We start from the raw sequence: 15,490 nt of genomic DNA, 5'->3' as shown, positions 1-15,490 counted from the left end.
TTGAAATTGGGGCAGACATTTACAGTATTCACAGTTTACTGTTACTTCTGCAAATATAAGTCTGTGTAGGTGTATGAGTGTAGGACCTTATCTTCAGCACTTAGGGCAGAACTAGGAAGTGGTACCACAAGCTTAGGATCTGGACCAGAAATACCAATTAGTACTGATGAAGTAGAAATGACCAAGTATTTGTTTCTACTAATCTTTCTAGGCAAACAGTTCTTACTGCTGAGATATAAAACTGAGTTGGCATTGTCAACTTCACAAGAGAAAAATAGCCGTGCAGTTTCTTTGATCTTAACATTAGTTCGTGAGCTGAAATCATTAGTTTCATTCCTTTGTTCATGCTTTTGTTCCTTGTCTGAGATCTTGTATCAGTTTAGCCCGATTCATTTATCTGTAAGCTAACCTGACTTAAGCAGTAGCTGGGTCAGTTTAGCATGTTTTATTCTTTATTTGATTTAGATAAACTAATGAAAAATGTTGTGGAGAAAGGTGGATATACCACAGTTAAGAAACATTTAAAGGAAGCTAAGCTTTTTTTCGGAAGTGTAGTGAGGTGACTATTGTATCATGGTACCCTGAAAAATACTTAACACATCCATCCACAGAAGGAGAAAGGTCCTGTTTTTGCTGAACTTGGTGTTAAGATTTCAAGCGGGGCAGTGTTTTCATTTTTAGTCTATCTAGTGTCTGGAGTCTGAAATATTTCAAATATTTCAAAATACTTCCAACAGTACTCATTTGTTGTGCTTAGAGTACGTTATAGTTGAACTTGCATAAAAATTAAATACAAAATAAGCATATCATAGTGTAAAGTAGCAGTTATCTTTGTGGGTGTCATTCACATGACCCCATTTTAATCTGTAGTGGGTAGATCAGACACAAGTAATCATGCTGTAAATACTGCAATTTATGGGAGATAATTCCTACTCTGAGTTACTGTTCTTACGCTGTAAAAATTATGATCATGTAGTTTTATTTTGTTTTAGAAGTGATTGAGATAGAACATTAAAACTCCTGAAAGACACATTCTAGTATAACTCTGCTTTGCTAACATTTTTAGAGCTACAGTGCATTTTAAAATAAGCATTGCATTTGTGGTTCTCTCATTATTTCTCATCTCTCTGTTTAGATAGTGCATATATATGCATATATATTTATATGTATTTCTGCATTCCAGAAAACAAAGTAATATTCTGTTCACAACAGTTTGTGTAAGTTCAACCATGGAGTTGCATTTTCTGTTTCTGGGCTGCTATTATTCAAATGATTTATCCTTCTTCTGATATGAAGACAAGAGTCTTTAATTGGCCTGCAAAGAGGAAAAAACAGTAGTATCATTTCTTACTGGCATGTGTATCTAAAAGCATAGCTTGAACGTATGCTGTTCTGTGCCGGTACTTTTCTATTAGTTTTCCATGTACTTGAGTCAGACGCATAATGAACTCTGAAACCACCAGCTTTTCATTCATTATTTCTTATAATCTGTTTATAACACTGCTCTCAGTGTTGCTGAAAACAGTCATTTTCATTGTGAATGAAAAAAAAAGAAACTTAACTGTATTTTCTCCTTTTCCTCCTTCACATTATTTTACTTGGGACTGCAGCCAGAATTGGATTTGGCTGTTTTATACCTTACAAACTGTACAGTTTCAAATACTGTACTATATATGCACTGTAAATAGCTCTTCAAACTGATAGTTAAAGGCTAACTGGAATTTTTGGTGGTACTGTTCTAAAGACCATAAAAAGGTAATTGTTTTATGTGGTTACGTGTCCGGGGATTTATTAACAATATCACAGCATCAAAGAGGCTGCAGTCATGTTGCATATGTAATTATTTTCTTTCTGAACCACACTTGCCTTGCATCTAAAGTTCTACAAGGAAATTTGATCTGCTTTTTTTTCTTTTTCCTCTCTCCCTGCTCAGTTTTCCATACAAAGCAGGGTATTACCTTTCAGGTACACCTACATGGCATGTGGTGAATGCAACTTCGGGGAAGCTATATTTATTTTTTTTTACAATACTATTTTGACTTCTTTTTGGACATATACTTTTGTTTCATGGTCTCATCTTGTGCTTAAAATAAAGCAAATTGTAAATATATATCAGGATTCTGAAGTGTGCGGTTCTCTCTTGCCATCTTCACTGCCTATGCTTTGTAGACCTTTTTCCATCTTTTGTTAATGTAAATAAAACTTACTGTTCAAAACCAGTAACAGATGACTAAGCGGTTGCATGAAAAAGGGAGGGATCCACCCTATGCTGGTTATGTGTACATACAGTCTTTCTCTGCATGTTTGTTCTGAATAGTTTATAAATCTGGTGTTCTTCCATGTTAATACATGATTATCTGTGTCTGTTTCACTGCTTGTTTCAATAGTGGTCTGTGAAACTCTGGCAAAAAGCAGGGGTCTAGCAAGCAAGACCCGAGTGAAGCGAAAAATAACTTTTCTTCTACCCTCTCTTAATTCTCCCTACCAAGCAGCTGTTCCTAGAAAATGGATGGGAACAGAAATTTAAGAAAGGTGATGAAACCCTACTTCATCAACATTTTTGAGCAGCTTCTAAGCTACTTGTGTGACCCCGCAGTAGTGGTAGAGGATACATCTAATTCTTGGGTCTGCAGGAGCCAACCAGTCTCAATACTGTAATGCTGAGAATCCCTGGCATGGATTTACAGATGTTCCCTGTGAATTGTCCCAGGAGCCACAAAAAAATGAAAAAGGACTGAAAACCTAAGACAGGTTTTGTTGCATGTTAAGGATTACCTTATAACACTTCTGAAATATTTTTTAGTTGGCCAGAGATTGAATGTGACAATATTACAGGTTTATCTATCTCATGGTTCATGATAACAAACATTTAGGCTATACTAGATAAAATGAAAGAAAGACAATTCATGGAAGGAGAGATTCTATATCTTTAAAAAAGCCATTTTACCCAACTCTTAGAGGGCACATATGAATAACTATAGGAGTCTATTTTTTATTGTTATTATTTGGTGTATATAAAAATATTAGAAATTACAGAACTTGTAACATGGAGTAATATGAATGGCTTTGCCTCATCACAGAGCTGTAGATTTGTCCAGATATTTTAAACATGAAACAATATTGGTTCAGTCTAGTTAGGCTGCACACCTTGAATTTAACCATTGACATCTGATACCTATGGTATTCTATTTTTTTATTTTTATTTTTTATTTTTTCCTGAGGGATTTAAAAGGGAATTTTCTTCCTTCCCTGTGAGCTTTTTTTTTTTTTTTTTAAGTATATAACTGGGCATCTTAAATGCATCCTTTTAAATCTCCATACCAGAAGAAGAAAACTGAACATCAGAGCTACACGTGCTGAATGTTTTTGTTATCCATTCATTATCAAGCATCTCATTATAGAAAAACCACCAGAAGAAAAGTCATCTTTTTGAAGACAGATATTTTTATTAGGACTGATTCAACTAAGTTGTTTAATAATAATATACATCACTGTTCATTTCTGAGGGTTATCTATTTCTATTTCCATGAACTGAAATATTTAATAATGTTTTCCATAAGTATTATTCATTGAATCAGTTTTGCTATGGAGATGAGGAGACCCTCCACTACCCATTCTGAGGGTTTTGTCAATGGCTAGCAACACACACAGCACCAAATGCAGAGTAATTATTTTTACTACTTCTGTTACTGCTCCATGGTTTTACTTACCTATTAGATCTTCCACATTCTTTCCCTTTCATGGTTTTGTCCCCTCTATAAGCTGTGTTAATCAAGCCAACTGCCATACGATTCATCCGAACAGAGGAGTCTCTGCTAACTTTTCAGTATTTTGAAACTTCTATGAAATCTTGGTCAGGATTAATTTCACTTTCTTTTAACTTTAATCTATAACCAAACTTCACTGCTCAAGTCACAGAAGGTGAAGGCAAGGACTGGGAGAATGGAGAACTGTCCCCGTGGGAGAAGATCAGGTTTAAGACCATCTGTGCAATCTGAAGGTGCAGAAGGCTAGGGGACCTGATGAGACCCCTGAGGGTCTTCAAGCAACTGGAGGATGAAGTTGCTAAGCCACTGTCCATCATATTGGAGTGAAGTGAAGTCCAGTGAAGTTCCCACTGACTACAAAAGGGGACACACAAGCCACGTTTTTAGAAAGGGGAAAGGGGAAGACCCAAGGAACTATAGGCCAGTCAGTCTCACCTCTGTGCCTGGCAAGATGGAGCAGGTTCCCCTGGAAACTATGCTAAAGGACATGGAAAACCAAGAAATGATTGGTGACAGCCAACATGGCTTTACTAAGGGCAGATTGTGCTGGATATATTTGGTGGCTTTCTGTGATGGGGTTACAGGAGTAGTGGATAAGGGAAGAGCAACTGATGTCATCTACCTGGACTTGTGCAAAGCATTTGATAATGTCCCACACAACATTCACAACATTCTTGCCTCTTTATTAGGGACTGCAGTGATGGGACAAGGGATAATGGCTTTAAACAAAAGGAGGGTAGGTTGGCATTAGATATAAGGAAGAAATTCTTCACTCAGAGGGTGATGAGGCACTGGTATAGGTTGCACATAGAAGCTGTGGATGCCCTGTGCCTGGCAGTGTTTAAGGCCAGGCTGGATGGGGCTTTGGGCAGCCTAGTCTGGTGGGTGGTATGTGTGGAACTAGATGGTCTTTAAGGTCCATTCCAACCCAAACCATTGTATGATTCTCTTCCTGCTCATGGTTAATTAGCTGTCACTTTCTTGTTTCAGTGATAATCTCATTCCTTTTCTTCCTTTTTAAAAATCATTTATTTTTTCCAATGTCATCAATGTTAGAGAATTAGAAATTAATTCTTAAGTGGCTGCCAGTAGCAGTAGGGTTATTAGTAGGTTATTAGTAGGTACAGCTATGGTCACTTAACTTCTCGTTCCTTGGCAACATCCAGTGCTGAAGTCTGGGTTCCTCAGGAGTCTCATCACACAGTACATAAAAAGAAAGCAACATCATTGTAGAAGAACCTGGAGACTGATTTGGGGATCATAATTTTATGCGTGAAAGGCACACATATCCTATTTTGAAATAATGTGCTCCATGTTTGGATGTATGTATATTTATTTTAATGGTCTATGTATTTCTTCTGAATCTCAAAATAAGACAGCATCAGTATTTTTACTCCTCCTTTATATGGTTTAAGTATCTACAAATGTGTGAGACATGTTTTAAGCAGGATGTGTGTGGAGAGGTGTTTTTTCCATACTTAAAAAAAAAAAGAAACAAAACCCTGAGTTCTCCTTTCACCATGTTTACAACCACAGATTTCTATAGACTTGATTTGTGGTTAGCACATCAAAAAATAGAACAAGTTGGCTTGTATTTTCATTGTTTTGGTGCCAAATTATATGTTTTTGTCCTTTTTTTTTTTTCTTCCAAATTCCAATCATAGCAGTGTTGGCACACTGAGTTATAGTCATTCACACATCACAGACAGTACTAAACTTGGGCTATTTTAACTTAATGAGAACTAATAGGTCTGTTTCTTTTTCCATCAGTTGTTGCTCCCATGAAACAAAGCTATGAGAAGATAGTAAACTGAAAGCTTTAAAGTCTTGTAATTGTAATGAAGTTTTGTAATTGAGGAAGGGATGTTGTGACATTGTTTTTCCTCCAAAAATGTCTGAATTGTCACTGTATTTCTGAGGTGGTGTAGTGTATCAAATTACACGTAAGGAGCTTAACCACATTCTTGAAAGGTTTTCTTCTAAAAGAAAAATCATCATTTTCTTATTTGCAGAAAGAAAACAGTGAATTTTATGTCATTTTATAAACATCTGTAGACAAACCAATGTAACAATGAGGGAAGAATGCAATTCAGGTTTAAATACAAACTGAACTAGGTAGTAAGAAAGCTAACATTTATTAGAAAAAATTATTGCATCCATTTTTTTTTGTTTGTTTTAAAAATGTCTTCTTACCTGATTTCAAAGTAATTTCATTTTGGAATGTGTCACAGTCTTTTTCAAAAGAATTACTGGTCTTTACTTTAAGAAGTAAAGTTCACCATTTTTTTTTTCACCATTTTTTAATTCTTAACATGAAAAAAGGAGTGTCCTGTTCATCCTTCTCTTCTGGATGGCAGTGCCACCATGAGAAATGTTTTTAGTCTTTTCCTTTTTATGGTTTTGGCAGAGTTTTAGAGAAATCTCTCAGGAAGACTTAATGTTTTTCAGGATAAAGGGATTACCCCTGTGGGGAAACCATCATGGCTTTGCACTCTGCTATTTGCTCATGAAAATACAATTGCAAAGACTGCATCAACATGTGATTCCTGTGTTTGGGTGCTTCAGGAACTGATGCTTATCCACATCATTTTTCATTCTGATTTGTATTTCTGGTGGCTATAGAATTGCAGCACGATAAATGTATTGGGTAGGAATTCACTTCCAAAGAGTATATGTACCTCTGTTGCAGTGCTATAACAAGCAAACCCAGTTCTTTTTCTATTCTGTTCTGTTAGACACACTTGCTGCTTTCCTTAATCTATTTCATTGCGCCATCTTTCCTCTTGCAATGTTTCCAAAACTCTCTTGGTCCTGCCACTTTCTAGTTCATTAGCTGCAAATAAATATATATATATTTTTCTCACTGAACTTTTAATTAGTTGACAGTAGAACTTCTTCACTGGTATCATTCAGATTCTTGAGTACCTTTTCATATAGCCTTTGGGTTTTTCATTTTCATTTAAGCAGGTACTCATTGAACTTTGTCACCTGCTTTGAAAGGAAGATTTCTGTTACACTTGAAGTTTCTGAATTCATTTTATTACCAAAAATATGTTATCTATTTCAACTTGTTTGATATATCAGAAAAATTGCGAAGTAAAATACCATTGAAATAGTAGTGGAATATTTTTGTTCTTATTTGTTTCATTGAGAGGAAGAGAAGGTCATGAATCAGTAAAGCTATCTTTGTCTTTTTGTTTTGCTTTATTTTTAATTTCCAGTACCATTCAGGTCTGTCTCTTAAAAAGCTGATGATAGTATTTACTGGGAAAGATAGGTAAATCCACTGAGCCATGTATCAGACATCCCAACAATACTGTCACCGTCCACAGCTGACTTACCTGTGCAATATACTGGGACAACCAATATGCTTCCTTTCCTTCAGTCTTTCCTTGGGATATGCTTTACTTGAACAGGACAGTGTCTAACTGCTTTCTCCTGCAGTGCTCTGAGATGAGCCCCACCTTATCACACTGCAGAAACTGTGAGCGGGGCAGGGGAGATGCCTGCTCTGTTTTATCTGATGGTCTTCACTTTCTGCCCTCTTGTCTTCTTTCTCCACAACTCAAGCTTAAAAAAAAGAAAAATCAATGCCAATAGAAGCGTTCCTGCCCTCATTCTTTCAGTCACTCTGCTTAATGCCTGTAATATTTTTCTAGTTAGAATGAGAGATGTGGACACCAAATCCCTTTCTTGCCATGCTCTGAAGTTACAGCATTCTTTCCAAAAACAGTACCCAATTTTTAGGGTCACACGGGTGACTTGTGAGGCAATTTTGCCACCATCTATCCACAGTTATCAGTAGAAGGCAAATGGAGGCAGGAGCTATGTTTTGCTCGAGGATTTTTCAGAGTAGACACAGGATGAGCCAAATATTCAGAAAGAGCTGAAGAAGGAGGCGGGGGGGAGGGGGTTTTATTGCAAAAGAGGTTGCAGAATACAGACATCCAGATGAATTTTGATCGTTCCACTTCTCTCTCATGTTCCTGCTCTCACCTACCTTCTGTCTAAGCTGTTACTTCTGTTTCTTTGAATTTCTTTTTATGGCCCCCTCTGCTCAGCACCAGTATGGTGCTGGTGGCGCAGCTGCGTGCAGGGGTCCTACCAGCACAGGATGAAACTGCTGGAAGTGCAGGTGTCTGACCATCTTAGTTGAATCACCAGAATGAGATGGGTAACTCAGAAAGGTACAGCGAGGGTATCATAAAAACTCTTAAGCATTCTGTGAAATGTCTGGTGCTTGGTGAAGTTACTCAATATTTCTTTATTTAAAAATAAAATATAAGAATTGGTATGCTTTAAATACCTCCCCAAACAATTAAGAAAGCACTCAGCACCTGCTTTTGTTGTTGTTGTTTGCTTATCCAGTTTTCTTGTTAGGGAAGTCATGTGGGGGTGGCTTTCTGGTATTAGAAATGTCCTGCTGCTTATTTCATTCTTTTTACCCTGTATGGTGTTACTGACCTTTGCAGGATGATTTGTGGAACCCTCAGAGAGCAGATCTGTTGGTTGGGCAAAAGTGTTTTTGGCTGCGTAAATTAGTTGGCAGTAGGCTATTGCCCAAGGGTAAAGAACTGTGTGATGCACAACCTGTTAAAAACTGCTCTCGCAGAGGCTGTTGAAGAGTTATTATTTTTTATTTATTTATTTTTTAGAATTTTTAGGCCCTGCAGAAGCAAAGAGATTTATGTTCATCCCCATGAGACACGTTGCTTCTAATGATACCTTTACTGAGAGTATTTAAATATTTGCGTGTATGTGGATGAACAAAACTACAGACAATAAGGAAATAGTAACGACACTGAATATTGGTTAAGGATGGTGCAATACGATAGCTGTCCTCGTATCTTTGCAGTTCACTGCAGGTTGGACAGTAAGTGTGTCAAGAAAAACGGCTGATACTTCAAAGTAGAACAATGCGAGGCCTGCCGTTTAATTGTGGTGAATGCTTAGATCATTGAAATCTATCCACATGCTTGGCTTCACAAGAGAGAAAGCTGTTATCACCTGTTTTAACCACCCAGAAGAAGAAACTGTATTTAATGTTACCTTGTCAGTGTGGTGCTCTTTGTGTCTGAATGTGCTCCCTTCAGTTCTGACCTTTAAACCAGTGGGAATTTCAGTCTCCCAGTTGATTGTCTTCAAGTGGCACAATGGTTGAAATAAGCGTGGATTACAAGAATCACTTCACATATCTTGGAGGATAAGTTTTTAAGTTTAATGCAGTTTTATTTTCTTGATGATGTTCGCCTGTTCCCATTAAGAACAACTATGGAGTTGTAAGTTTCAATCAGATATAAATAAAACTCCAAAGAGGCATCTAAATCATAGTTCGCGAAACAGAAATTCATTAATATGAGTAAATAAAAAGTTCTGTGTCGAATGCAATTTTAGATCTTTCCTTTTGGAGACCGTGGAAATAAAACAGCATCATGGCTCTGGTTGTCAAAGATTTGCCTTGCACCTCTGATCTGTTGTCCTTGGTGCAGTGTCTTGCCAAAATTGGGGTGCTAAGTGTCAGAGATGTCTAATTTGTTTTCTTCAGAAAACTGTAGGAACACAGGAGACCTTGCATAGAATTTATATGATTCCTGAGAGGTACTGTATTTCCAAGCGAATTTAGCTTGAAAAAGAAAAAAAGATTATCAACCTAATAGCAACACTTTAAGAGATTGTTTATTTTCCAATAGAAATACATTTCAAAACTTGTCATTTAAAAGCAAGGATAATTTTAGATTGTATGTCACCCTTAAGAAATCCTTTTACTATATAATTAGCATGGTATATAGCAATTTACTCCAGCTTTTTATGTTGTGTCAAACGGGATCCTGTGTAGGAACAGATACAGAACACAAAATAAGTTGGAGCTACAGAAGTTGAAGTCACTGCTGTAAGCTTTTAAGAGTTCACATTCATGAGAGTCACAGATTTCATTTGGCACATAAATCTGTTATCAAAGGTGTTCTGTCAGTTATTGCACCTGATCCTGATATCTGCTTGCCTAACAAATAGCGTTAAAATATTTTAGAGAAATGAATCAAGCTTTGGAAGAAGTACAACTGTGTTGTTAGGCTCAGTGAAAAAAAAAGAAAAAAAGAAAAAAAAAGCTTTTTAAATAAAAACATTCAGTATTTCAGGCATATTTCCTGAGATTTATTTGTAGAATCTGTGTTTTATCAAACTCTGATATTTCAATTTCTCTGGGTATCATTAAAAGCAAAAAAATATTTTACTTTAAAATTTAGACTTTTTAAATTAATTTCAGCTTTTATCTGGTACCTTAGGAAATGTAATTAGGAACACAGATGTATAGCTTGAACTGCACATTTTTTGTCTTGAACTGCTAATGGCTATGCGTATGGTTCTCTGTGTTATCATGAAAATTCCCTTTGAAGTCTGTGGGGATATTTGTGTTAATAAAGCTAACTATATTCATGATTTCTTGCTTGAAGGTAAGGTGCCATTCATACAGTAATATGTACTAAATTCATTTCATGCATCTGGGATAGCTGTTTTGATAGTTATTATTTACAAAGCAAGAAGTTAACAATGGATATAGGAAAACTATGCAGCAAATAAAAGCTCTCTAATTCTAGTAAGGAATAAGAAACATGCATTTAATTAATTAATATGCATTTAATTAACACAGATTCTTAGAATAAGTAACTTACTGATTTTTGTTGGGCCTGTACCACTAGAGCAAAGCCTGTGATGACTATTCCATCTCTTGGAAACTCTTCTTCAGTTAGAACCATAAATGCATGGAAGAGTTGGAGTTGAAAGGGACCTTTAAAGTTCTTCTAGTTCCAAGGCCCCTGCCGTGGGCAGGGACACCTTCAACTATGTCAGGTTACTCAAGGTCCTATCCAACCTGCCCTTGAACCCTTAATAGACTCAGTTAAAAGAAATCTGGAAAAGTTTGGAGGAGATCTGGAAAAGCTTAGATTGCTGGTTCAAGGGTTGGATTTCCCAAGTGCTAGTAGATACTAAGGATACAATATGCAGATACCTGTGAAAGAAAATTACCAAACTACACATATATAAATATTAATAAAACTGTGCCTTTCCAATATCAGATTTTAAATGGCTTATTTCTCAATTATACTGGTAAAATTATTGTAAAGTTTAGGAAAATACATTTGCATGTAGATATCAGGTTTATTTCTATTGAATGTGTATCTTTTTTTTTTTTATTACTTATTAGTCTTGTTAAGCATGGGGATGTGTGCTTGGAAGCAGATGAATGTCCATGTTCATGGAAAGGAAAGGAATATTTTCCAGGTGACAAAGTGATTTCTTCCTGTCATACATGGTAAGTACATCTGTTTGTGTGTTTATTTCATTTTAGTTGTTTAGCTCTGACTTGATTATTGTTCTATCTTTTACCTTCATGTTTTGTAATCATTTCACGCTAGATTCTAATAAATGATCCACCCTAATTTCGTATTTATGCTCATACGAAGAACTATTAATGTGACTTTTTTTTAGGGTTTGTTGTTTCAGGAAACTTTTACGTTAAAAAAAAAAAAAAGCAAAATGTTGTTTGGGAATTGAAATTTGGAAAAAAAAATCAAAAATTTGGAAATTTTCAATTTGGAAAAAGCATGATTTAGAAAATCCACTGTTCTGACTGTCATTCTGTCAAGATAATCTAAATGAATATTCCTTGGCCATTGTTCCTAGAGTACAGGAAAAAATCTTCAAATATTACATCCGAATGACATTTGTTAAATCAAAACTTCCTTCTTCTGCATTTTAACATTTATCATAGAATCCAAGCAGTCTGAGAGCCCAAAACATAAGCCTGTGGACTGCTACAATGATGAATTCAGGACAGTATTGAGCAATACCATTTTCTGAGCATAGTAACATAAATTGTTTGGCTTTGCGTGTGGGTAAGATAACTGATGGATGAATTGGCATTTAGAGGAAGTGTTCCACTAGGGTTTGGTTGATAGGACCACTCAGTGATGTGCAGAGACGTGTTCCTTTCACTGTCCAGTGTCGTAAATACAGCTCCTTCTCTGTAGCTACGTTACTCCGCAGTTTCCTTGAGCGCGCTCAGTAGAACACGACACAACATTTCAATAAGTTTCACTAAAGCTAAGATGTGAAAACATACCACATCTGCATGATCCCAATACAAACTTGTTTCCTGATGGAGCCACCCGTTTTCTTTGTCTACTGTTGACTGCTTCAACCTGGCACTAAGTGTTTGTTCAGAGCCTCAGAAAAATCAGCTACACTGTCAAGTATCAAGATCCTGTAGTAGTGCTGTAGCCTTCAGCTTATCAGCAGAGCAGTTCCTTCCTTTTGTCCCCTTCTTCTAGCTTACCAGGAACATTTAACTGGTGTCACCTGGTAAGCCATTGCTCCTGGCCTGTGCAGCTCACTATAGCCTCGCACAGTGAAGGCTTGTCCAGTCAGCGCTAGACACTGCCTTGTCTGGATATCGTTGCCCCCTCCAGCCTTGTGCTGACTGCCTACCTCTGCCTCTCGTCAGGTCCTCAGTATCTGCTCTAGAAGATATTTGTAGTCCTTTGGTCGACTGGTGAAGCGACTTACAAGCCATCTCCACTGGGCAGGCAGGTAAAGCGACCCGGGTTATTCACCCCCTTATTTCCAAAGGCCTCTCCAATTGGACCTGGTGTGCGATTGCTTGCATCAGAAAGAACTATTATATTCCATTTAATCTGTATGAGACTTCACCAAAGGCAGCAGCAGTGCAGGTGGAAAGACTGGATATTAAGCCTTCTGTCTTTTTTTCTGAGGCCAGGCCCATTAATTCCTGTATAATCCTCATGGCTTTTCAAGTCTTCCACATCCAAGAAGCAAAGACATGTGAAGTGGTAATGACTTTCTAGCAATCATTTGTCCACTGACAGGAAGTCTGCAACCAGCTCTGCTATCTACAGAAGTGACACATTTGATACAAAGTGCAGAAGGTCTTTGAGACTGCTGTGTATGTATGCTTGAGTATATTTGATATGTCAAAGGAAAAGTGTATTTTGGCTTGTGCAAAGCATAAGAACACTCAGCAAGACAATTTAAACAGTTGTAACAATTACAATGACAATAATGTTATTTAGTGCATTGAAATAATGTATGCTGGTATTAATTATCATTCATATCTCATGTAGTATGAGCAACATAACTATTAATCTGACTTGTCCAACAGTAAAATGACAAATTAAGTAATTTCTTAAATTGAAGAAGTACCGGTGGAATCCCAAGGACTTTCAAATCTATCACAGGGGTATGGCTGAACTGCAGTTCTGTATTTCCCAATTTTTGAGGTGGACTACTGTGGTTTTCAGTGCTACAGCCAGAACATATACTGGCTAGATTATACAGCCTATCAAGTTTGAGACCATCTAAGGAACCTGAAGGTGCATAAATCCATGGGACCTAATGAGATGTATCCAAGGGTCCTGAGGGAACTGGAGGATGAAGTTGCTAAGCTACTAACCATCATACCTGAGAAGTTTTGGCAGTTTAGTGAAGTTCCCACTGTCTACAAAAGGGGACATAAAAAACAAACAAACAAACAAACAAACAAACATTTTTACAAAGGCAAAAAAGGAAGACCTGGAAACTACAGGCCAGTCAGTCTGACCTCTGTGCCTGGCAAGATCATGGAACAGATCCTTTTGGAAACTATGTTAAGGGACATGGAAAACAAAGAAGTGATTGGTGACAGCCAACATGACTTTACTAAGGGCAAATTGTGCTGGACATTTTTGTTGGCTTTCTATGATGGGGCTACAGCACTGGTGTATAAAGAAGAGCAACTGATGTCATCTACTTGGACTTGTGCAAAGCTTTTGCTGCTTTCCCATATGACATCCTTGTTTCTAAATTGGAGAGACGGGTTTGACGGGTGGACCACTCGGTGGGTGAAGAATAGGCTGGATGGTTGCACTCCAAGAGTTGCAGTCAATGACTTGATGTGTTCTAGCAATGTGTTCTTGCAGCTCAGAATGCCAACCGTACGTACCCTGGGCTGCATCAAAAGAAGTGTGGCCGGCAGGCCAAGGGAGGTGATCATTGCCCTCTGTCTCTTGTGAGACCTCATGTTGAGTACTGCTCTAGGGCCCTCAAAATAATAAAGACACGGACCTGTTGGACTGAGTCCAGAGGAGGGCCAACAGGGTGATCAGAGGACTGGAGCACTTCTCCTGTGAAGATGGGCTGAGAGAATTCAGCCTGGAGAAGAGAAGGCTCTGGGGAGACCTTATATTGGCCTTCTAGTACCTAAAGGGGACAAGAAAGATGGAGAGAGACTCTTTATCAGGAAGTGCAGTGATAGGACAAGGGATAATGGCTTTAGGCAAAAAAGAGGGTATGTTTAGATTAGATATAAGGAAGAAATTTTTCACTCAGACGGTGGTGAGGCACTGGCACAGGCAGCCCAGAGAAACTGTGGATGCCCCATCCCTGGAGGTGTTCAAGACCAGGTTGGATGGGGCTTTCAGAAACCTTGTCCAGTGGAAGATGGGGTTAGAACTGTAAATGACCTTGAAGGTCACTTCCCACACATCATTCTATGATTCTGAGATTAAACAGAAATGGTTGTGGTACGAACTGAACTGAACTGAACAGAGTGTCATTTTGGTGCTGTGTTGTGCCAGGTGAGATGGATGGTGCAGGTAGCTGTGCTGGTTTAGTCTCTATGGGCTTCTCAGTTGGGCTTTCTGTGTTCTTAAACAAATACTTAAAAATACACGTTAAAAAAGGCTAGTCAAAGTCTGAAAGTAGCTAGTAGCTCTGCCTTTCCAAATAGGACTCTCTAGATTCTGATAATTAAATGTTAGTTTACTTAATATGCAAAAAGGCTGGAGCAGAGGACATTGAAGACCAAGTATATCTCCTAAACACTTCCTTAGGACTGTAAATATATTAGGTTTCCTGAAAGAGAATACTTGCAAAGGAGTTTCCTACTCTTTGCATGTTAAGAAATGTTTCTTCACCAGAGTATAACTGAAACCGAACGTCTCACAGAGAGCATGAGAAGCTGCGGATACTTTTTCCATCCATGTGTACTTTCCTTCATTTGCCTTTCTCTCTCCATCAGCTTGGGTGCCTGCCTTAGGCAGTGCTTTAAGATGATTGGAGTTAGCTGGGTGAGTCCCACTGCACTCTGCTTATGCTTTGTTATGGCAAATACTTTTAACATGTAGCACTTTTAACTTAATTTAGCCAAGTGCTTCATGTAGGTAGTTACACAAAATATAAGCGTGTTTCCAAGTGGTGTGTTGGAAAACCTGGAAAATGACTTCAGGTTGGTACAAGTTACGTGGTAAAGGAGCAGAAGGAAGCATGGTGCTGCTGGTAACTGCAGCTGCCTTTATTTTCTTGATTGTTGGTGTCCTTATACAAACAATGGTGTTCTGAACCTGTCACATCTCATAGCAATATGAGTAGAAGAGGGAAAGTTATACTGATATGAAACTTAATATTTTACTGGTGCTTTAGTATATGAGATGTCAAACATCAGTGATTTATCAAATATTCCATAAGTCAGGTTCATACTTTAGTTGTAAAATATGAAACATTCATTTAATCAGGTAATTAATCATTTAATATTTTGAAAATAATCTTAGGTATGTGCTGAAATTATATCATGTTCTCTATTTAGTTTAACCTATGTTTATAACATATATCTTGTTATAGTTGTAATAAAGTTACCAGGGCACCAACTTTGCTGCCCTTATCAAGGAACT

General features: G+C 37.5%; 1 protein-coding gene across 2 annotated transcripts in view; it reads left to right on the top strand.

The window, feature by feature from the left end:
• Window positions 1-15,490, top strand: part of OTOG (otogelin) — a 107,372-nt gene that overhangs the window by 38,046 nt on the left and 53,836 nt on the right. For both annotated transcript variants that reach the window (XM_035328323.1, XM_035328322.1), the window contains exon 24: window positions 10,972-11,079. In XM_035328323.1, coding sequence (XP_035184214.1) covers window positions 10,972-11,079 — 108 coding nt within the window. The remainder of the gene's footprint in view (window positions 1-10,971; window positions 11,080-15,490) is intronic.

The sequence above is a fragment of the Oxyura jamaicensis genome, chromosome 5 (assembly GCF_011077185.1).
Source record: "Oxyura jamaicensis isolate SHBP4307 breed ruddy duck chromosome 5, BPBGC_Ojam_1.0, whole genome shotgun sequence".
Lineage (NCBI taxonomy): Eukaryota > Metazoa > Chordata > Aves > Anseriformes > Anatidae > Oxyura > Oxyura jamaicensis.
This window is presented reverse-complemented; position numbering and strand designations above follow the sequence as displayed.